At 32.5% G+C, this 24,077-nt stretch overlaps 1 protein-coding gene and 2 non-coding genes across 3 annotated transcripts; 1 reads left to right on the top strand and 2 right to left on the bottom strand.

Annotated features, from left to right (window-relative positions):
* Window positions 1-289: 289 nt before the first annotated feature.
* TRNAA-UGC (transfer RNA alanine (anticodon UGC)) lies at window positions 290-362 on the bottom strand. Its single transcript has one exon. It is a non-coding gene; the product is annotated as a tRNA-Ala (tRNA).
* Window positions 363-10,903: 10,541 nt separating this feature from the next.
* On the bottom strand, window positions 10,904-13,054 carry LOC146883506 (uncharacterized). The gene is made up of 3 exons (XM_085666593.1): window positions 12,593-13,054; window positions 12,050-12,472; window positions 10,904-11,614 (listed from the first exon to the last, which is right to left on the bottom strand). Exons 1-3 carry the CDS (start codon window positions 13,052-13,054, stop codon window positions 10,904-10,906), a joined length of 1,596 nt encoding a protein of 531 aa, XP_085522719.1.
* LOC114164920 (small nucleolar RNA R71) lies at window positions 12,720-12,826 on the top strand. The gene has a single exon (XR_003599655.1). It is a non-coding gene; the product is annotated as a small nucleolar RNA R71 (small nucleolar RNA).
* Window positions 13,055-24,077: the final 11,023 nt, after the last annotated feature.

Raw genomic sequence — 24,077 nt, 5'->3', positions numbered from 1 at the left:
TATTTATTTTTCTAATGTCTTTTGCCATTTTAGAATGGAGTTAATTCACTGTTTTCCAAATTGGAAAATTTTACTTCTTCTAAAAGAGGTTTTCCATATTTTCTTAATCCATTTAATCGTATGTAGAGACCAGGTAATTAATAAATAAAGGGGTGTTTTTAAAGTAATTATAATTTTTTTTGTAATATTTTTCTCTAAATTATCTTACTTTGTTCTTGGGTAAGTAAAGGTTTGAGAAAGTCACTTTCAAAATTTCAGAAGAAAAGTAGCAATAAAAACAATCAACATTTGGAGATGCAGGGGATCGAACCCTGTACCTCCCGCATGCAAAGCGGGCGCTCTACCATTTGAGCTACATCCCCGTTTGTTGTTATACTATGTTGTTAATTATATATTTTAAAAGTACTTATAGAAAGATATGAGTGAAACATATAATAAGCTTTTTGATAAACAGAATTTATAAAACTATTTTCTGTTGCACATATTTTTCTAAAATCAATTTTACGGTGATATAATATATTTGAATGTTTTTATTCTAAAATTTTAATATATTAAATACAGTATGTACAATAGGAAAATAAAAGCAACAAAAAAACCACATTAAAAATATTAATTTATTTTTAAAAGAGAGTTACATATAATTATTTATTTAATGTAATTAAGTTAATATATTTGTTTTAAATTTTATAACACTAAAAAAAACAATAAATAAGACAGAATATAGACTTTAAATTCTATCAAATATGCACCGTAGAAATCATACCACAAGAAATTATCTTCGGAATCTTAGTCAAGGACAACTTAATCACCTTAATCAATTGATGACATGTCTCTAGCTAAGGGACCTACAACCAGAGTTATGACTAGGAGGATACAAGAAAATTGAGCCTCCTTTGAGCATGACAAGCCTAAGCTAAAGTTCACCTTGGCTAAGATGATGTGAAAACCTAGTCTAGGACTCTATATATATTTGTAAATATTAGACTAGGATTTAATTTTGGGCTTTGTATTCTGGACCTAGTAGTATAGGGTTTTCTTTAGTCCATGTATTTGAGCCATGCTAGACTTGTGGGCCTAAAATGTGTTTTTGACCAAGAAGGGATGGGCTTAGGAGAGTGACACATAAGAATTAAGATTTTCTACCATAGTTGACACCAAACTTAGGAGAGACTGGCTTAACCTGATCTGACATGGCTTAGCATTTGACCTGAACTGATTGGTCTCAACCTTCTGCCTGGCCCAACTTGCCTTTTTGGACCTGTAGACTTTTTTTGTGCTAACCAATGAGCAAGTTCATAACTTAGGAAATTTCAATTTTCCTCTTTTTTGAGTAAGTTTAAAATTCTACTATTTTAGTTATTTGAAATACCTTCTTCAAATTCCTCAATTTCAATTTCCTTTTAATTTTCTCATCCAAAGACATCATTTTCCTTGAAAGAATTTCAAATTCTCTAAATAAATGAATTACCCTTTTGAATTGCCTAATACAAACACATCATAAAGATATAGAGTTGTCAAAACGGGCTACTTGGCTCGGCCCGACCCAACCCACCACGGGTTGGTCACTTAGCGTCTGTTCGTTTTAGCGGATTAACTGTTGTCGAAGACAGATTTACATGCATGAAGATTGTTTGTTTCCCATGATTTGAAGAGATATGCCAGAACAAATTTAAAAGGGTGGATACAAATTTGATCTTCACAAAATGCACAAATAAGAGGGAGATATAAGGGATGTATTGTTCACATTATATGTTTGACCAAAATACCCTTTTTTTATAGTTGCATGCATAGTGAAAAAAATCTATTTCTTTCTTTTATATATGTATATATATAAATAATCAAAGTTTATTTTATTTTGTTTATATAAATAATATAACAAATTATTTTATTAATTTTTGTAATTTATTTCTTTAAAGTGTAGTATTAAATAAAAATAAAAATAAAAAGTTATAACTTGTACAAACACTAATTTATACTAATTATTACATAAAGGACAAAATGGTAATCTCTCACAAATTTTACTTTCAAATTCACTTACAACCACCTCTAAATCCCTTAAAAAAGTACTTTTTTTTCTTTTGTCCTAAAAAAACTAAATTATAATTGTGATCGAAATCTAAATAAACTTCAATACAATCCAAAATAATGTTCAACCCCAAATACAAACCAAAATCACAAAAATATTAGGTTTGCATTTGTCAACCTAATATGTTGGCTAAAAGAAAAACAGTCTAACCTAGCTCAAACACAAAAAAATTGTGTTCCTTTATTTGTGGGTGGGTTGGTGAGTCAACACGGTTCATGACGGGTTTAAACCTAATGAGTCGGATTTTTGGTGGGTCGAGTCAAAAATTAACCCGTACTAAAATTTGTAAAAGAAAATTCAATTCAACTTGATCCGAACCCGTGGTGGACCGGAGTGGCCCACGAGTTCTGACCTACTTTGACATCTCTATAAAGACATGTCTCATGTTGGAGTCGTCCATAAAGATAAGAGTAAATTTATTCTTGTTGAATGAATTATATTAGTGACTTGCATGCAAGGTACTCTTTCACTATGTCTATTTTTCACTACAAGTCTTGTATATATATTTTATATTTTGACAATATAATATTTTTTAACCAAGAGAAACTAATATTTTACTATTTTAAAAGTAAAAAAATATATATCTTTTACAACAAATGTATATAATATATTGTATAACTAATGATTAAATCAAAGATATAATTGGAGACTATTTGGTGTATTTTTTAATTTTCAATTGTATTCTCTTAATTATTATTTTTTAAATTTACACTACAAGAAAATAATCAATTACAAACCAATTTTAAAAACAAAAAATAGTTAGTTATTATAGTGACCAATTTAGATACCAATTTACAAAATTGGTTACTAAAATAGTCACTATTATAAAATATATATATATATATATATATATATATATATATATATATATATATATATATATATATATATATATATATATATATATATATATATATATATATATAATTGGTCACTAAATTTGTCACTAAGTAATTAGATATTAATGTAGAAACCAACTCATTTTGGTAGCCAAAACATGGATAGCTAATGTTTAGTAAGCAATTTCCTTTGGTAGCTAAAACCATCGTAGGTAATTTTAAATACTAATTTAGTTACCAATTACAATTTCTTATTCATAATACTGTATGTTTTAGTAACCAATAACTTTTAGTTTTGTAAATTATTATCTAAATAAATTGATCACTATATTTACTAATAATTATTGGTCACTATTTATAAATTTTCTTGTTGTGTTAAATAATTATTCATAATAAAAACTTATTTTCTAATTTTTTTGAATTCAAATAATTACTTATTATAAAATAATTATTTAGTCTTTTATTATTTTAATAACTATTTTTTTAAATTAAAATAATTATTTGTAATATTATTTACACAATATTACTTATAATAGGTTTTATTTCAATAACTAAAATTTATTTTATCTATAACTATATTTATATCTGTATATCTATGATTATATTTTTTTTTTCAATTTTACTCTTCTAATTATTTTTAAAATTTAAATAATTTATAAATATTTAAAAAGTACCATTACATGATAGCACTTCACGCCAGTGTATATAAAAGGAATATAAACCGTTGAAATAAATAGTATGAAATGCCATATACATGTCACTACAAGAAAACATTAACAATAAAAGGGAGATTTCATGACAAATTTATTGCAAAAGCGTTGATAATAAAGTAAAAGGTTCATCGGAGAGATGAATATGTGCGAGGATTTCGGATTCTAATGTACTAACATTATTAATACATTACGTAATGTATTAACATTGTTCATCGATTGTTTAGAGATTACTTATAATGTACTAAAAAAAATAAGAACAAATTAATTCGAAAGTTAGACACGCATATCCATCACATGGTGGAACACAGTTTTCAGCTAAGGAAACAAATTTGAAAAATCTCGTGAGAATCTTAACTTTTATGAGGCTGGGTTTTTACGCCACTAGTAGTCCTACATTCCGTGTTGCTATATGTTATTTACTTTTTAATATTGGGTCCATTTATATTAATTAATAGGCCCTAACGTGATTCACTTCAATAATTTATGTAAGACCATTTTGGTACTATTATTCCATCATGTTACAAATAAAGTCAAAGTATTTAATTTGACTTAGTTGTATTTTTTTTTTTCTCTTAAGAATTTTATAATCTTATGTATTTTATCTCAACCAAAATTTTATATGATAATCTCAACTTTATAAATGTCTTGACTTTTACCTCAATGCAAAATTAAGATATTTTTTTTTAATTTTGCAATTAAAATGATTTTTTAAAAGCTTTTTATTTAAATTATCACAACTAAAAGTTAAATAAATATTTAATTAGTAATTTGATATCGATATTTACGCTTATAATATATATATATATATATATATATATATATATATATATATATATATATATATATATATATATATATATATATATATATATATTTTAATAGATGAATTTAAGTAATGTGGTTTAATTAGTCTTATCAACACAAAGACTATAAAATATTCTAAGATACATCTATTGGAACAAACATTCACATATTAACGGTAATTATGACAAATCTCGGTAGTTTGATATTCCTTAATACCAAATATTTACAAAATATTTGGTATATCGGGTAAGGTGTAACATTATTATTATTTATTCAAGATAAGTTATTATTTAATTGATATTGGTTAATATTACATTACCTTTTTTATCACATGAATTCAAGGTCCAAAAGGTCTTATAAATATATCTAGTATTCCTAATGAATACACACTCTCTCAAACTTATTTTCTCTTACTCTAAAGATTCAAACTCTCTTACTAACTTGAGCATTAGAGAGCCTTTTGTAGGTGGATCTTCCCTTGTGTTTTAGTCCTCAAGAGCATACACTAGGATTCTCCAATGGATATTCCCTATGTTCTAGCCCTCAGGAGCATACATTAAGATTCTCCAATCCACTTGAATCTTGCCACATGTACAAAGGTCCATGCTTCAGATCCTAGTAAGAACATTTGGTGTTCACCATGGCCCAAGTAAAACTTGTCCCGCCTCCACATCTTATGTGATCCTCACACATAGTTGTGATCATGTTAGTGTTCCCGATGATTTATCATATGACAATATATTAACATTTTAATTATAATTTAGGACACATTGTAATGAGGTTGCTTTTGTAGTAATTTAATTTATTACTAGAATCAAGCTAAAAGTTTCTTATAGAAATAGTTATCATTTTGTTAATATCTATTCAAATCTATTTGATTAATGTGTGGATGCATCTCGTTGTCAAAATGGAACCGACAGTAACACTGGTTTGTTTATTAAAGGTAATGCTTGTTGGTCTCTTGGCAAACATACCAAAAGTCAACTGTAGTATAATAATTTTTTAGTAAGAGTGTCGAACCCATAATTAATTATCTCAATCAACATATATATATACAAAAATTTTAATTTGATGGATCATCGGTAGTTAAACTAAATTGCATAAATAAAATACAGTAAAACAGAAAATTAGTTAAAAGATCAATAAAAGAAACTGGGATTGAATTTCATCTATCTCCCTTGTCTGTAATCTGGATGAATATAATACATAACATCTGAAAATACCAATATTGATGCACACTCAAAAATCATTTATACCGATCTCACGCGTATAAAATTCATAAGATTAGTTCCCTGAATATTGATTCCTCACATATTCAACAAACTATCCAGCATTAGGATCGAGTGTTAAAAGCAATTGATATATTGAGATCTATTCCTAGCATCACAGTATATCAAGTATCATTGTTCAAATCAGATTTTCAAAATACTATATATAAATATCACCAGATTACATCCAAGTTCGAGTAGATTACATTCAATCCCAAAGGAGAAGATTAGCCACTCATGGTAGCTATCAAATCCTAAGAACTAAAGAAGAAGAAGAAGAAATATGATCTGTGTTATGCTCCTGGTAGTAGCTCTGCAGCACGGATGCACTCCTCTTCCAAAATCTCTAGCTGTTTTTCACTTTCTGATTCAGGGAGTATTTATACTCCACGAAGGTCTCGCTCAAGCTACCCGAGTCTCGCTTGAGCGAGACAACATTCTTCATGCTAAAGAAAGCCCCTCGCTTGGGCGAGACGTGCTGAAGCCAATATCTCACTTAGGCGAGCAAGAGTACTTCGAGCTGAAGAAAGGATCTCGCTTAGGCGAGATTGGCAGCATCTGATCTCGCTTGGGCGAGAATGGCGGCAAGAGAGGGTGTCCACTGCATGAGCGCTCGCTTAAGCGAGGTCTTGCGTCGCTCGCTTAGGCGAGAATGACAGCAATGGCTTTAGCTTAGGCGAGCATGCTTTGGTTTTGAGCAACCCTGCAGAGTTTCTTTTCTGTTTCTTCATTTCTCCTTTCACTCTTCTTCTGTTCTTTCCTCCTTCGATTATAATTTACCTGAAAATTACACAAAATAGGATCAAATGATTTCTTTAAATCAAAACTTGGAAGCATGTGATTGAAACTTAGATTTAGGGAGAATCAATATGAAATGAACACAAATTAAAAGCATAAGTGCCAGATTTTATTATGAATCTTTATTGAATTTTTGCACTTATCAACTCCCCCAAACCTAGCATCTTGCTTGTCCTCAAGCAAAGTAACAAGATCAACAGCCATTCAAAACTAAAACTCTGAAATTGGTTATTGAGAAATCATTTTCACAGTTCCGTACTAGACAACTTTTGCATTCCAAACCACAGATTCAAAATCAGAAGCAAATGGTGAATCCAATTATCAAACAACAGTAGGATAAGAGTGCAACCAATTTTTCAGGAAAACTAATTGTAAGAACAAGTGATTCTAACCAAGGAAATTCTCTCTTAAATATCACAGGCATGTGTCTCTCTCATTTTCCACTGAATTTCAACAAATCAAAATTGCTAGTCATTTTCAATTTAACCACAAACACACAATCAACATGGATCTTAAGGTCTTTTCAAGGTTGTAATGAGGCTAGACTTTCAAGAATAATGGTTTTTCAAGATCACAAAAGCACAACTTAGAAAAGAGAGCATAGCTACAATTCAAACCCAATTTAAATTCTACTCTCCATTCCTCACAATTCAGACCTCAATACACCAAGTTTCTTTTTCATTCATAATTCACTCTTATCTCTTTTTGTTCTTTTCTTTTCTCTTTTTTTTTTATTATATATACATTCCTACACAATACTAAAGAGTGAATTATGATACTCAACCCTTTTCTTCCTTGAGTGCAATTCTACCAACCAATTACCCATACAGTTGAATAAAATGCACCTATGCTCTTTATCCCTAAGTGTGCAAAGGGAAAGGATAATAATTCAAATTAAGGTTAAGGTGCATAATTCAAACAATTAGGCTCAAATGGGCTATCAACAAGGATGATTATTTACAGGTTGGCTATTTGGCACTAAGTTATAAATTCAACAAAATTGCCTTAATCCTTTCCATGCTTCAAATGTGATGTTATCAAATGAAAACTCAATTAATATCAATTTGTCAACAAACAATGGAAACACTCAAGTTGTTTAAGGATTCACATACTCACTAGGTTTTCTGGTTTATTTCCTTGGTATCTCACTTGTTGTTACAACTGATTATCTTGACTAACAATCCAACACTAATATCCTAATCCTGTTTAATTATGAATTCAACCAAAATTTTCCTTTTTCACCTCTGTGTTCAGTTCACTCAGTTGTTCTAGACTCAGGATACTTACTGAAATCAGATTTCTCTTTAACCAATTTCCTCAAGAAAGATTTTCAAAATGATTCCCAAAAAATTTTAGTTGTCTCTAAGTATTATGCACAAAATATTAAGCAAAAAGGTAAGGTTAAACAGTTAATTAACTAGATAATATAGCATTCTAGCCAAAACAACTAAAGCAAAATAGTAGTAATTACATAAATACTGCAAAATACTAAAAGAAAAAGAACAATGAAACCGTATTTATAGAGTTTTGAAGGTTGGAATGGTGTTGTGAATCAATCCCCTCCAAAATCAATCTCCTCCTTAATGTCTGCTCCATCTGTGTCAGCAACAAAGTCATTTCTGTTCGCAACTCCTGATGGTCCCTCACTTGCAACAGGTCCACTTCCCCCTGGGAAAATAGGATTGTCCCCAGGCCACTATAGATAAGTCAAGAATTCTGGTGGAGTCATGTCTGGGTATGGTCCGCGAACATTCTGATAAAGGTACTCCTGAAGGTGGAGTTGTCCTCTATGAATGGAAGCATTTTGCTGGTGGGTGTGCTCCATCTGCAACCTCAAATATCTCATCTGCTCAAGCAATTCATTATTCATGTTGAGCTGAGGTTGTTGTGTGGGCCCTGTTTGTTGTTCTTCCATTGCTGGTTGGTCTTCAGCTGGTTGGTCTTCAACTTGTTGGTCCAGCTGGGGCTCTTCTAGCTGCTCCAAGTCCTCTGAATGGGTACAAAAGTGTTCAATGAATCTCTTGGTAATTGAAGGTCGTATCTTTTCAGTTAACTCTACCTCCACCCCTTGATTTTGGCAAAGAGCTGTGATTAAAGCCGGAAAACCCAAAGCACCTTTTGCCTTGTCATTCCTAGTGTTGACTTCGTATCTCACAAATTTATGAATTTCTTCAGAGATAATTGTGGCGACGTCAACAGTGAGATCCTCCCTCATTATGCAATAAAGGAGATGACATCTAGGGACGTTCAAGTCTGACACGTGGCCAATGGGCACTATGTTTGCAAGTAAGAATGTGGTCCAGACTTGGGCTAAGGTTTTCATATCCCCTCTTAGAATTCTGAGAGGATTTCTAGTGGGTCCGACTTGATAAGATCGGTTGGCAGCGCATATAAGGAGTGCCACTTCATTTTTATCATAAGGTTCATGACTCATCCTTCTTCTTGTGAAGTCACAACGTTGCCCTGGTTCTAGAGATAATGGATTACCAAGGAATTCACTGATGGCTCCTCGATCATAATTGACCCACCTCCCCCTAACTTTGGACCTCTTTTCACCATGATTGTCCTCAGAATAGACATTTGCATAGAACTCTCTGACAATCTCTGGATCAAATTTGGGAAGCGGGTCAGCCAACTTCATCCAATTCCTCCTGATAAGGCCATTCAAGAATGGGTCATATTCGTCCGAGAGTAGAACCACCTTTCTTTCTTTGATAAAGACCCAGTTCTTTATCTTCTCATATCGTTCTTCTCTTTCCGAGTCTCTAAATAGGTTATTGTTTGGCCTTTCAGGAGAAAGGCTACTTGCACGTCTTCTCCTCTTCCCTTTGTTGGGTTTAGTAGCAGGAAGTCTAGATGTTGTCTTTGTTCTAGCCATGGACCTGCAAGGATGAAAATTAACCCACCAAAAACATGCCAAGTCAGCTTTCATAAACTTAAGTGACCAACCAAGAACAAAATTAAGTCAAGCATTTCGTCAAACAGCTTGGATGCACTCTTAAAATATGAAATTTTTGAACCAATTCGTGCATAAACAACCCACATTACTCTGTTACAGCATCAATTGATATTAAAACTCACAATATAAACACAAAATGCAGAAAACAGAACATGGGCACTATCCTAGGGTTTGGAGTGTACAAAACTGTGACTATGCATAGTGAAAATGAAGAGAATGAGAAAGAATAACTTACCTTGAAGTGAAATTAGCAAAGGGAGACGAAATTTGTGAGTTAAAATGCAGAGAACTGAGTGAGTGAATGGTGCGCCCAAAGAGTCGGAAAGGAATGTGAGCGAGTGTTGTGAGCGAGGGTTTGAGGAAAAGAAAAAAGGAGTGAATTCAGCCCCTGTCCCTCACTTAAGCGCGATTTCTCGCTCAAGCGACATAGTCTCGCTTAAGCGAGATGAGCGTGTACAGAACATTAAAAAGCCTCGTGCAGGCGAGACTGTGTCACCCAAAACACTCTTGGTACAGGGCATTCTCTCCCAGGCGAGTCACTACTCGCCTAAGCGAGTATATTAGCAAAAATGGTTGGCCCAGGTTTTGCATATCTCGCCCAGGCGAGAGATGTTTAGCTTGGGCGAGATTTCGTGAAGTTTTGGAAAACTCTGATTTTGCCACTTTTCAAATTTTTGCTCAACTTTCACTCACTTGATTCATGATCCTTTCAATCCAAATAACTCAAAAACACACATCAAACCATGCTTCAATCAATTCTCTATCATTCCAAAAGGTTTCACATCAACAAACTCAAAATCAAGCTTTTAAACTCAAATTTCACAATTTGGCCAAAACAAGGCAATTTTTAGCATTTGATGATCTTAATTCTGGCACCAAAACTCATCCCCATGCTTAAAATACCAGTTTTGTTTGAAAACACCAAAAGTGCATGGTTTGCCTTATTGAGATGATTGAATGCTAAAAACTCACCTTCTTACACACAAACATAGAACTATAAACACAAACACATAATTACATACACAAACACATTTAATCACACAAGATGAAATTGAAATGCAAGAACATAATTAAAACACTGGGTTGCCTCCCAGGAAGCGCTTGTTTAACGTCATGAGCTTGACGCCTGTTTCATTTAAGGTTCGTCTAGTTGAATGGTTGTGGCGAGCCTATCAATCTCACCACCAAGATAGGGCTTCAACCTTTGCCCGTTTACAATCCAGCTTCTTTTAGATTCAGGATCCTCTAACTCAATGGCTTTATAAGGTTTCACATTTTTGACAAGAAATGGTCCTGACCACTTTGATTTTAGCTTTCCAGGGAATAATCTCAACCTGAAATTGAACCATAACACTGATTGGCCTGGATAAAATTCTCTTTTGAGAATTTTCTTGTCATGATAAGCCTTCATCTTCCCCTTGTAGAGCTTAGAGGACTCAAGTGTTGAGTCTCCTTTCCTCCAATTCTGGCAGCTGTAATTTTCTTTTTTCTCCTGCTGCCTCATCATCATGAACACCAGCTAAAGCCTTTTTTAAAGGGTTTGCTTTTGTCACTTGCTTCCTAGCTGATAAAAAAGTTTCATCTATCACATCCACTTTGAAACATTGTTGTTTGTCTTTAGTGTGTTGCATTGCCTCAAATACATTAAAGTTGACTTCATCATCTTGCACTCTGACCTTCAGTTTGCCATCATCAACATCAATAATGACCTTGGCTGTTTTCATGAAAGGTCTTCCCAGTATCAGAGGGACTTCAATGTCTTCCTCAATATCCATCACAACAAAATCGACTGGGAATATGAATTTGTCAACTTTAACTAAAACATCCTCTGCCACTCCATATGGATACTTCGAAGATCTGTCAGCTAATTGCAATGTCATCCTTGTAGGCTTTACTTCCAGATCTCCTATTCTACGTACCATAGACAGAGGCATCAAATTTACACTTGCACCCAAGTCGAGCAATGCTTTATCTACTGGCAATGTTCCAATTGTGACTGGAATTGTGAAGCTCCCAGGGTCTTTGGATTTCTGAGGTAATGATTTATGGATTATAGCACTGCACCCTGCTTCCAGCTCCACTGTCTCTTCAGAAAATTTTCTTTTCTTTGTTAGGAGCTCTTTCATGAATTTTGCATAAGTTGGCATCTGCTCCATAGCATCCAAAAAAGGAATATTAATCTATAGTCACTTGAAAATATCCATGAACCTTGCAAACTGTCTCTCTTTGTCCTTTTTGGAAGGGTTTTGAGGGTATGGAAGGTTTTTCAACTGGGGTACCTGTTTCTCACCCTTCTCCCTCTTTTTCTCCTTATTTTTATTTTTTTCTTCTTTTTCTTCTCTTCTATTTAAGAACTCTCTTTTATTTTGTTCTTCCTTTCCCTCACACTCATTTTTTTCTTTCTTTCTCTCTGATTCCTCTAACACCTCTTCCTCTACAACCAGGTTGTCTCCAATCCTTCTTCCCACAATTTTACCACTTCTGGTAGTAATTAAATTACAGCGCTCCTTCGGATTAGTCTGAGTGTTGGCTGAAAATTGACCTGCTTGTTGATTTGATAATTACTTAGCCAACTGTCCAACCTGTATTTCAAGATTTCTAATTGAAGCTTCTGTATTTTTCTGATTGGTCAAAGAAGCTTGCATAAACTTTTCTAAAGTATCCTCCAGTTTAGTTGTTCTGTCATGCACAGAAGGATACTGTTGTTGTTGCTGTTGGTAAGGAGATTGTCTGTTTGAAGGACCAACATCTTGCTTCCATCCAAAATTCTGATTTGGATTATTTCTCCACCCCTGTGAAAAGTTATTATTGTTGGAGAAATTTCCTGATCTTCCTTGGTTACTCACGTATTGAACTTTTCCTTGTGAGCTACTCTGATATGAACAATGACCATTTGGATGATCGCATCCACAAAAGTCACATCTCATGGGTTGTTGACTGGGAGAGGATTGCACAACTTGCAACTGCTCTAGTAATGTAGACATATGCTTCGTCAGTGCTTCAATCTGTTGAGTCAGAATTTTATTCTGAGCTAAGATTACATTTGTAGTACTAAGATCAAGCACTCCTTTCCTCTAAACAGTTTGCCTATTATGATGAGCTTGATGATCTGTGGATGTTAATGCCTCAATGATTCTTGTTGCTTGCTCTGCATCTACACTCATCATTGTTCTACCTACTGCTCCATCTAATATCATCTTGGTGTCAGGCCTCAGACCATTACAGAATATGTTCAGCTGAGCAATATCTTCAAATCCATGATTTGGGCATTTCCTCAATAAGGAATTGAATCGCTCCCAAGCTTCACAAAATGGCTCATCTGGTCCTTGCCTAAATGTCAAAATATCAGCTTTGGCTTTGATGTAGCGAGATGGTGGAAAGAATCTCTTCAAGAATTTCTCCTTAACATCCTTCCAGCTGTTCAAACTCTGGTTTGGATGTGACTTAAGCCATTCCTTTGCTTTACCTGCCAAAGAAAAAGGAAACAAACGCATGTATGCATGTTCAAGATCTCCTTCTTGAAAGCCCATGGTTCCTATCAATTCATAGAATGTAGAAAGATGAGTATATGGATCTTCATTATCCATTCCAGTGAATTAATGAGAACTGATTAAGCTAAGGAAGGCTGGCTTCATCTCCAGAGTTTTAGTGGTGGGTGGTATTGCTGTGCTAGAAAAATATCTTGGTCCTTGCTGCATAGCATAATCTCCAAGTGTCTTTCTGGTTGGAGCTGGTCTTTGATTCTCCATGTTTTCTAATTGAGGTGTGATGGAAGTACTGGAAGATTCTTCCCTTGTCTTTCCTTGCTTCTTCTTGTTTCTGCCTCTGTTTCTTCTCGTTGTCTTTTCTATCTCCGGGTCTAATGCTAATCGATCTTCAGGAACCTAACCTCTTAAGAGCATAAATCAAAATAGCTCAAGCAAGAATTAGTACAAAGGAAAATTTTAATAAGCTATCTAATAAAGAAAAATATACACAAAGTTGGATGAGATAACTAGAAATTTCAAAAGAACACCGTTCCCCGGCAACGGCGCCAAAAATACTTGTTGGTCTCTTGGCAAGCGTACCAAAAGTCAACTGTAGTATAATGATTTTTTAGTAAGAGTGTCGAACACACGAGGAACGAATTCAGTGAAAATAATTAATTATCTCAATCAGCATATATATACAGAAATTTTAATTTGATGGATCATCGGTAGTTAAACTAAATTGCATAAATAAAATAGAGTAAAATAGAAAATTAGTTAAAAGATCAATAAAAGAAACTGGGATTGAATTTCATCTATCTCCCTTGTCTGTAATCTGGATGAATATAATACATAACATCTGAAAATACCAATATTGATGCACACTCAAAAATCATTTATACCGATCCCTCGCGTATAAAATTCATAAGATTAGTTCCCTGAATATTGATTCCTCACATATTCAACAAACTATCCAGCATTAGGATCGAGTGTTAAAAGCAATTGATATATTGAGATCTATTCCTAGCATCACAGTATATCAAGTATCATTGTTCAAATCAGATTTTCAGAAATACTTTCTAGTCAGATCTAAAAATCAAAATCAAAACATTTATTGATCAGATAGAAGTAAGCATTAAGAGCAGAACAATAATACCAATATTGAGTAAAACAGAAATGCTATATATAAATATCACCAGATTACATCCCAGTTTGAGTAGATTACATTCAATCCCAAAGGAGAAGATTAGCCACTCATGGTAGCTATCAAATCCTAAGAACTAAAGAAGAAGAAGAAGAAATATGATCTGTGTTATGCTCTTGGTAGTAGCTCTGCAGCACGGATGCACTCCTCTTCCAAAATCTCTAGCTGGTTTTCACTTTCTGATTCAGGGAGTATTTATACTCCACGAAGGTCTCGCTCAAGCTACCCGAGTCTCGCTTGAGCGAGACAACATTCTTCATGCTAAAGAAAGCCTCTCGCTTGGGCGAGACGTGCTGAAGCCAATATCTCACTTAGGCGAGCAAGAGTACTTCGAGCTGAAGAAAGGATCTCGCTTAGGCGAGATTGGCAGCATCTGATCTCGCTTGGGCGAGAATGGCAGCAAGAGAGGGTCTCCACTGCACAAGCGCTCGCTTAAGCGAGGTCCTGCGTCGCTTAGGCAAGAATGGCGGCCGTGGCTTTAGCTTAGGCGAGCATGCTTTGGTTTTGAGCGACCCTGCAGAGTTTCTTTTCTGTTTCTTCATTTCTCCTTTCACTCTTCTTCTGTTCTTTCCTCCTTCAATTATAATTTACCTGAAAATTACACAAAATAGGATCAAATGATTTCTTTAAATCAAAACTTGGAAGCATGTGATTGAAACTTAGATTTAGGGAGAATCAATATGAAATGAACACAAATTAAAAGCATAAGAACTAGATTTTGTTATGAATCTTTACTGAATTTTGGCACTTATCAATGCTCTGTTGCCTTTTCCTCTCTTACTACTAACCATGTTAGGTGCTGGTTTGCGAAAGCAAGCGAGGCTCGCAAGCATGGAACTCACCAACATAAGAAATGTTTTGATGGTCCTAAACGTCATTCTTCGTCTTAATGTTGTTGACATCATCATGAATGTTGATGCCAACATCCCATCCTTGCCACTTACAAAACCTACACATGCATGCTAATGGGGTGTGACGGTGGTGTCTAAATGACTCAACATGTGAGTTTCTTTTTTCTCCTTAGAATTGGGTTCCATTGAATGGAAGAATTCCAATGCCTTATATCATTATGGGACCCACTAATACTATTACTTTTATAATATGTATATGGTAATTTATTAATGTCTTTATTCCTATATTTACTATCTATGAACTTATGTTGGTACACATTAAATTTGTGCAATTGCATCGAGCTTTAATTCATCTGAAAATTCAAAGGATGCTAGATGTGCCAAAATTCACACAATTGATGCAACATGCTAAACTTATTAATGGACATTCTCTGATTCATCATGTTAGCAACTTCTTTTCCCAGCAAAGTTAAATGCATAAGAGGACCATGATGAAGGTCATGATTACGAATGAGTCCATGAACAATATCATGAAAACTTCGTCCTCGTCAAGATGTATCAAATAATAGAATGTCGACGATGTTAAGTTATAATAACCCGCCATTCCTAGGCGAAACAACACTCGGCAACGATGAGAAGCTCAACGCGAGCTCACTGCAAGAAAAACATCAAATAGTGACTGAAAATTCATTCACTAAATGACTAAAATCGGTCACTAATGGAAACAGTGATTGATTTAGTGACTAAAAAATCGGTCATTAATATGTTTGTCACTGATCATAGTGATCGAATTTGTGACTGAATTTGTGACCGAATTAGTGATTGAAATTAGTGACTGAAACAATGACCAAATCAGTGACCGAATCAATGACTGAATCAATGACCGAATCAGTGACTGAATCAGTGACTGAATTAGTGACTAATAACTTTCCTCCATTTACTACTTTTGGCTCTTCTCAAAGGACTTGATACCCTCATTGTAAATGTAGCTGAAGGCATTAACGACAATTGACACTACTGTGAACAATGTCGAAACGTAGAAGTCGCAATCGCTGACGTTCTCATCTCTCAATTCTTATACAAGGGTCATTCTCTATATCTTCGAGGGCACAACATCAGAGGTTCAAGTTCTGTTTATACTCGAAGAAGTGAAATGGAAGAAAAACCTAAAGGACTAGACTCTAGCCATGCCTAGAACCTGCACTAACATCACGAACAACCACAATTATTCATAAAAATATCAAATCTACAATGGTCTCCCAAGAATAAATGATGACTTGAAACATGTATAAGAATATAAAGACGAAGTCCACACTAACAACATGTAGTGGTGACAACTGGCCCAGGAAGTAGGAAGTTCCAAGCGTATGAAGAATTGAAAATGACTATGTAAGACCCGCTGAAAATTTAATTAATTAAATAATTAATTAATTAAAGGTGGGAGGTGGAAACTTGAATGTCATTAAATGCTAATTGGTAGGACATGGAAAAGTATTAGCTCAAATGGTTAAGAGTATTTTGATTATGTGAGAGGACTTGGGTTCGAGTCCTATGTATGCTTGTTGTGTATTATTTGACTTATTATCATTTTGTTAATATATTTCTGAATAGTGAGTGATATCATAAATATAGAATTATAATAGTTATCACTAAATGTGAATTGGCATAGTGGTGGTGCTTTGGCCTTATGAGTGGAAGGTCACGGGTTCAAACCTTGATAGACCGAAATTAACCTTTATTTTTGCCAAATTTAGTTTGGAGTGAAGGTGAAAAGGTAGAGAGAACCCTAAGGGGGTATGAAAAACCACCTGTAATTACCATTGAATAGGCATTAAACTCATAATAAAGCCCAATTTTCGTTTAGCTTTTTAGACCAACATTAGAAGACCTGTAATTACCATCGAATAGGCATTAAACCCATAATAAAGCCCAATTTTTGTTTAGCTTTTTAGACCAACATTAGAAGACCTATAAAAGACAAAATCTGGGAGAAAGAAGGGTTTTCTGCACTTTGGTCTGTTTTGGCTTAAAAGGAGAACGAAATTCGGATTGGGAGTGGCAAGTTTTGGGTGCACAAGAGGTGAATTGGGAGAAGACTTGAGGAGAAGCGTCCTTTTTCTTCTTAATTTTAATCAAGAACTTCAAGTTAGGGGAGTTGTCCTTATGTGCATATGAATTCAGTTGTGATTCTTTGTTTGTGTTATTTCCCATATTCTGCATGATGCTAAATTCGTATTATAGGCACTATGGCTGAAAATGGGTGGAATTGATATTGTGCACATAGTTTGTGGTGAATTCCATGAATTGGATGAGGGTTTTTAAACTGTATTGGTTAACTATGGTCAAACATTTCGTTTTGGTGATTCAAACTTGTGTAAAACATGTTATTGTGATGGCTTGATGAAATAGAATGCTTGGTAGTGATTAAATTGGGTTTTGGTATGGTTTTGGATTGTTTTCGCGCAAGACCAAGAGAGGAATGCTGCAATTCTCACCCAAGCGGGTCACTCTCGCCTAAGCGAGAGTTGCAGGACTTGCTACTAGTTTAGGGGTCGAGCATCTCGCCCAGGCAACTTGCTTGGTTTTAAGCGACTTGTTTTCTCTCTCAGACGAGACATGCTCGCCTAAGCGATGATGAGATACGATTTCCTAATTTTTTGTTTACTAACCACTTCTCAAACACTTGGCCAACCATGGGAGTTTTGGGTCATGTGCATTCTCACTCATAGTTTGAAACATACATGAATGTGGAGTCCATGTTAAGTTGTTAGTGCCTGACAAAACTGTGAAGATGCCCGGGGAAAAGAAGGAAAAGGTCTTACCTCTCAAAATAGAGGAGGCAATACCTAGTATAAGAGGATTACACAGTCATGACTCGCAAAATAAGCCAAACAAACTCCCATCATATCTTCCCAAATTCTGCATAATAACATTTTTCCTTCACTCCAAATTTTCTCATAGGGTGTTACATGTTGACAAGTGTACCAAATCGTATAAGTAATATAGTGGACAAGTCCAGATATCGTATCACAAGGACTAACGTGGTGTAAATTAATTGTTTCGTTACTAATAAAGGATGAGAATAACAAACTATTTTTTGTTTAAAGGGAAAATAATATGTAAAATATAAACATAAATTGACACAATGGAAATAAATAACTTGATTGAGGAAAATATAAGATAAAAACTTCATCGAGATTGAGTTTCACGATTTCATTCAAAGTAAAAACATCAAACAATATATTCCTATTTTCGTCTCTCACATTCACATCGTTTGTAACATGCTTTGATTTCGTCGCAGACAAGTCTAAACTAGAATAATAAAAACTCTATGTCTAGCAATTTTTACTATTACATTTACATTCATGGCCAATATGTTGATGCTTAAGAATGACTACTAATCACATCTATATCTAGCATGTGAAATCAATAGTTGTTTTATCCTGCTCAGGTTTCCCAAACTATCTTTCGGATCAGCCGATACTCCGACATATGCACCATATCTAGAACATGCAATTAAAGATCATAATATGAGTTTCCAAAATTATATTTTGAATCAGTATAGACTCTCGCATGTGCAAAATTCATAGACTATGCAGTTAAAACAAGAATAGAACATAAGAGATTGTGGCAAATGATTATATTGAATGAAAAATTCACAGAGAATTAAGAATATATTACACCTAACCACCGTGAATGAGAGAGTTAGCTACTCCTAAACATACTGAACACAAAAGTGATGTTGAAATTGAATGCCTCAAGCCTTCAGAATGTCCTTCTACCTTCAATTGTATGAATATCAAGTTTATCTCTCTCCAAGTCTGTTTTTGACCTTTGTCAGACCCTTAATTTATAGACTTTCTGAAACGCACAGCTCGTTGGGCGAATTGACTTGTTGGGCGAGTTAGGCATGACTCTTTGGGCAAGTTAGGCATGATTCATTAGGCGAGTGACACGAAATATGATTTGGGCCTCCAACTTTATACTTGATTTTGTATTTGAATTCCCATGTTGGATTTATCTTTTTAGTCCTCTTGAACTCCATATTTTCGAATTATCTTCAATTCTTCTGACTTGAATTTGAGTAACTAACTATGTGGATAACCGAAACTGATCTAACTTTTTATTAGTCAATTTTTCACTTATTATGTCGATAATCTTTCCAAATCTTTGAAATTTCCACTTATTTGTAAAATATATCTTCATCATTAATCTTTTTCATTTTTATTGAATAAAAGCTAAAATATCAAATAAAATCCAAAAAATAAAATAATAATAAAACATAAAAATAATTAAAATAAAAGGATGATAATGCCCATTATCATATGACCATAGCAAATTTGCTCAAACCACTCACACACCACGTTAAAACCCACCCCCAGAATACAAAAAGTCCCAAATTTAATTGCAACAACAAAATATTCAACAATTTCAACTTTTGCAATTCTTTTTAACTAAAAATCAAGAAAAACACTTATAACTTTTGCAATTCTTTTAAGCTAAAAATCAAGAAAAATACTTAAATGATTAGTTCCTTTTACCTAAATTAAAAATTCTACTAACATTTTTCTTGAACACCACCGCACCACTAATTAAGCTTGAGCATATACATAACAGAATCTAACGAGGATCAGATTACAATATGACCTCCATGGAAATAGGCTTCATCTAGACTATTGAGAAATCACATGCAATCCATAAAATTTGCATGCAAAAGATGTACTAGTAGGAGCAGATAGTAGAGTCAGAGATTGCCTTCATTGATTCAATCTTCAAGAAGATGATAGAAAGTGTCAGCATATATGTGAAGGAGGGAAGAGAACAAAAGACTCTTGGATAGTAATGCTTGCCCAGTATTTTGAAGATTTTTTAGGAGCCCCTTTCTCCACAGTTTTTTACTTCTTTTAATCTAATAATATATTAAAATCATTTAATATTCTAAAAAAACAACTCATCTATTTATATCTATATCTTACTATTACGGTTGGGAATGAAGGATGGGAGAAGAAAAAGGAAAAGAAAAAAAAATGTATATGACAATTTTTTAAGAGACGTTAACATTAAATAAAAGAAGAACATCGAAAAAAAGATGAGTTAATTTAATAAATATTATAAATTAATTGAGTAAAAGTAACAAAATTAAAAAAATAGATAGAATTAAGTATGAAGAACAAACGTTACATAAATTTATAAAAGAGAAGTCTGAAATAGAAACTGAGAGAAAACTATAACTAAATAAATTCTTCTATATATCTTCACCAACCTACTCTGATGATTAATTTTTCTTGTGTCTACATCAGATCGTTTGCTAAGCAAAAGCAAAATAATTATTGAAGCCATAGTAATCCCTGTCGGTCCAACCGACAGTTGTAAATCCCAATATTGGGACCAAATTAATTTGAGGAATGGCTTTTCAGTTTTATGACAATTTCCCGAACCAATGAATAGGAAAAAAATTATGAACTTTTCAGTTTTTCTTTTATCCCCTCTTGAAAAAATCGACAATAATAAATTTGCATGTGCAAGCGACACTGTTCATCATTCTTATTTATTTGAACCCAATGATAGTCCCAACTAACAGAAAAAAAAATACAGGGATTGTCTTTCTCAGAGCTAGGTATGCTTTTTCCATCCATGGATGCTCTTTACAACTAATATTGTTCATGTATAAAGAATAAAAGGTTGTTGTGAAGGTAGAGACCCACTATGATTAATTAGTTGTAGGTTAGGTTGAACATTGAATCATATTAGCACCTTCATAACTCTATGTTCCTTAAACACACAATCATCATAACTACTAATCACAATGCTTATGCTAATAAAGGATATTGATGGACACTAATCAATGCCAAATCCCACTTACCCAAAACAACTACCTTATACCCACTTACTATTGCAGTTTAGGGATATTACTATTTACAATTAGTATATCTTTATTATTAGACCTAATTATTCAACAATTTTTCTTAGAATATTGAAATATAAATTAGACTTCTTTTTATTTTTTTTCAGTTAGCATCTTTTAAGGACTGGAATTGAAGCGGTTAATGGTTTGAGTGTTGGTGCCGACAAACACAGAGGTTTGTGACAGGAAAAGCAAAGTGTGTAGTAAAACTGTGAGCATAGTAACTTTTGCATGGTAATGACCTGGCATCACCACGTGACCCTTTAATAATAATGTCACACCTAAATGTCACTCATTACACATCATCATTAATCATTCTATCATTTAAGAATCCTTTTTTCTTTTTAAAAACAAAATTCTATTCTCCTTTTCTCATTTATAAGAAAAAATATGCACTTAATTTCAATTATGTATTAATTCTTGGTTTTTCTCTTTCTAGAATAATTATTGATGTGTTTTCATATCTTCTGTTATTTAAATTTAATTTTCAAGTATATTTATGTCCGGTGTTTTTAGTAGTAGGTTTTTACATAGTTGTGTAGTTTTCATGATATCTTTCTAACTTAAAAAAATTATGTACAAAATAAATAAAAATTATTTTTTATAAAATTTATAAAATTATTTATATTTATTTATAAAATTAAAAAAGTTAATACATGCACTCGTACGCTCATATATTTTCACTGCTTTATATAATGATTGCTATGTTAACATTTTTTTTCTTATATTTATAAACATATTACATAGATAACTAAAATTACAATACAAAATTATTATCTTGTTTTAGTAAATATAGATATATTGTAATTAAATTACAAAATAATTTTAAGTTAGAATATTCCTGTGTGATTTCGAGTTATTAATTAAAATGTTTTATTTATAATAAGTGTTTTTTGGTTTTGTTCTCTTCTTAATTTTAATTCAAAATTTCAATTAAATCATTAGTAGACCTACAAAAATCAAATAAAAAGACCTTTTTTTTTAAATCAATTTGATTGTAAACATTGTTATAAATAGAAATCTTAAAATGTATTCAAACTGGGATAAAAATAGTATAGGCCTAGGTAAAGTTGTATACTATTTGAATATTGAATAATTTTAGTGATTGTCTTAGTTACCAGCGAGGATAAATTTCTCACATAGAGAATTAGAAGAAACTTGGTGTTAGATTAAAAAAATACATCAAACTCTAATTTTAAAATAGACACCTCTCATAAAATTTATTCATTTATATTTAAAATTATAGTAAAATTGTATGAGAGAATAATAATAAGTTAATAAATTTAATTATATATTTTATAATTTTTTTATTTTAATGTGAAAAAAAATCAAGTAAGAAAAAAAATGAAAAATACTTTTCAAAAATTATTTTGCAAAAATCTTCTTAGATTAGTTGTAGTTTAATAAAATACAATATAAAAAAAATAAAAATCGTTAAAGATTTTATACAAGATTTTTTTTATATATATTGATTTGTCTAATAACTCAAATTACTCCCAATTTTTAATCGATACAAACAAAGTTTTATAGGAACTTATGCTAGACATACAAAACGGTCATTATTTAAGCTGTTTTTAATTAAATATAAAATATTATTTAAATCAAATAAGTATTATTGGATTATAAAATATTATTTGAACTTAACCACAAAATGTTGATTAGAACACAATTGTACTTAGTTAAGACCAATTACACTTTAAAATGTAATTATTTTTAAAATTTGTTAAGTGAGTCACTAATTTATTGTCATCTATTAATTTTTTAATCCTTTCAACAAAATTAAGTATTCTTTTGACATTGTGTCACTTCTAACTAAGCAAAAGTATTCATAAACCTAATCACTCATAGCTAAACATTATGTTAAATAAGTCGCTATTACCTAAATATCAAGTATTATTGGAACCTAACCACAAAATATTATTTAGAACACAACAACAAGTAAGATCAATTACGCTTTAGAATGCAACCATTCCTAGTTAAAATAAAGTATTATTTTAATACAATTACTTCTGACTATACATGAGTATTCTTAGACATAACCATTCTTAGCTAAACAATTTGTCAAACAAAGGATGTGATCTAACGATCATGAAGTTTTACTCACTAAAAGAGATAAATTTCCTAAGACAAATACAAAGATATTATTTAAGATAGTTATGAACACAAACAATATTCTTTCTAATAAATAAAAACTAAACATTGTTTAATTTTATAAGATTATGTACTCATATTTATTATAAGAATTTGATCAACCTTTTTTCTTCATAAAGATCTTCTTTGCACAAGGTTGAGAAGAAAATATTTTTTACAAATTCTTTTAGAGCCATTGTGAGTTTGTAAGTCTTTCATCATCTTCATTTATTGTCTAATCACACTTAAATATGTAGACACATTAAATGCTATCCATGGGACTATCATTCCATCATTTTAGAAAGGTTATTTGTGTGGATCAACTTTAAATACACTTTTAAAGAGATTTTGATGTAGATACTTTAAAGTGAGATCCTCTTGAAAGAAACGAAGAGATAAACATTTTCTAAACACAAAAAATAAACATTTACAAGTCTTTGATTCATAATCTCTCAAGATTTATTGTCCATAAGACAAAATATACTTATTTTTTTGTCTAAATAAAAACTAATCAAATGAGACACTTTCATCTATTCAATCATAAGACTTATGTCTATCTGTCTTACTATAACATTTGCGTCTATTCAGCCAAACAAGACACTTGTATCCAATGAGACATGATACTTATAAAATGTTTTATGTTTTAGGCTTAATTAGTTTGCTAGTACCCACTTTCATCCGGATGTGTCAGTTTGATCCCTACTTTTAAAAACATGTCAATTACGTCCAAACTTTTGAAAAAAAAATGTTTTAATTAAGTCCTTTAAAAAAATAATGGCGTTAACAGCGTGTCACCTGTCAATCTGTGTTTTTTTTTTTTTCAAAAAAAATTACCACTTGTCAGGTCCTGGGTGTGACATGTGGCACTATCAGTGCCACGTGACAAGGTATTGTCATGTGTTAGTGTCACTACCAAGTGTCATTCTCTTTATTTCAATTTATTCCCATATATGTCTTTTTGATTCAATTTAGTCCTCATATATGTCTATTTGATTCAATTTAGTCCCAATTATTTTTTTATAATAGAGAAATGTTATCTCTCTCTTAAATTTG

The sequence above is a fragment of the Vigna unguiculata genome, chromosome 9 (genome assembly GCF_037176805.1).
Source record: "Vigna unguiculata cultivar grain cowpea cultivar isolate G323 ecotype 2 chromosome 9, ASM3717680v1, whole genome shotgun sequence".
Taxonomy (NCBI): Eukaryota; Viridiplantae; Streptophyta; class Magnoliopsida; order Fabales; family Fabaceae; genus Vigna; species Vigna unguiculata.
Note: the sequence above shows the minus strand (reverse complement) of the source record. Positions and strands in the feature narration are given on the sequence as shown.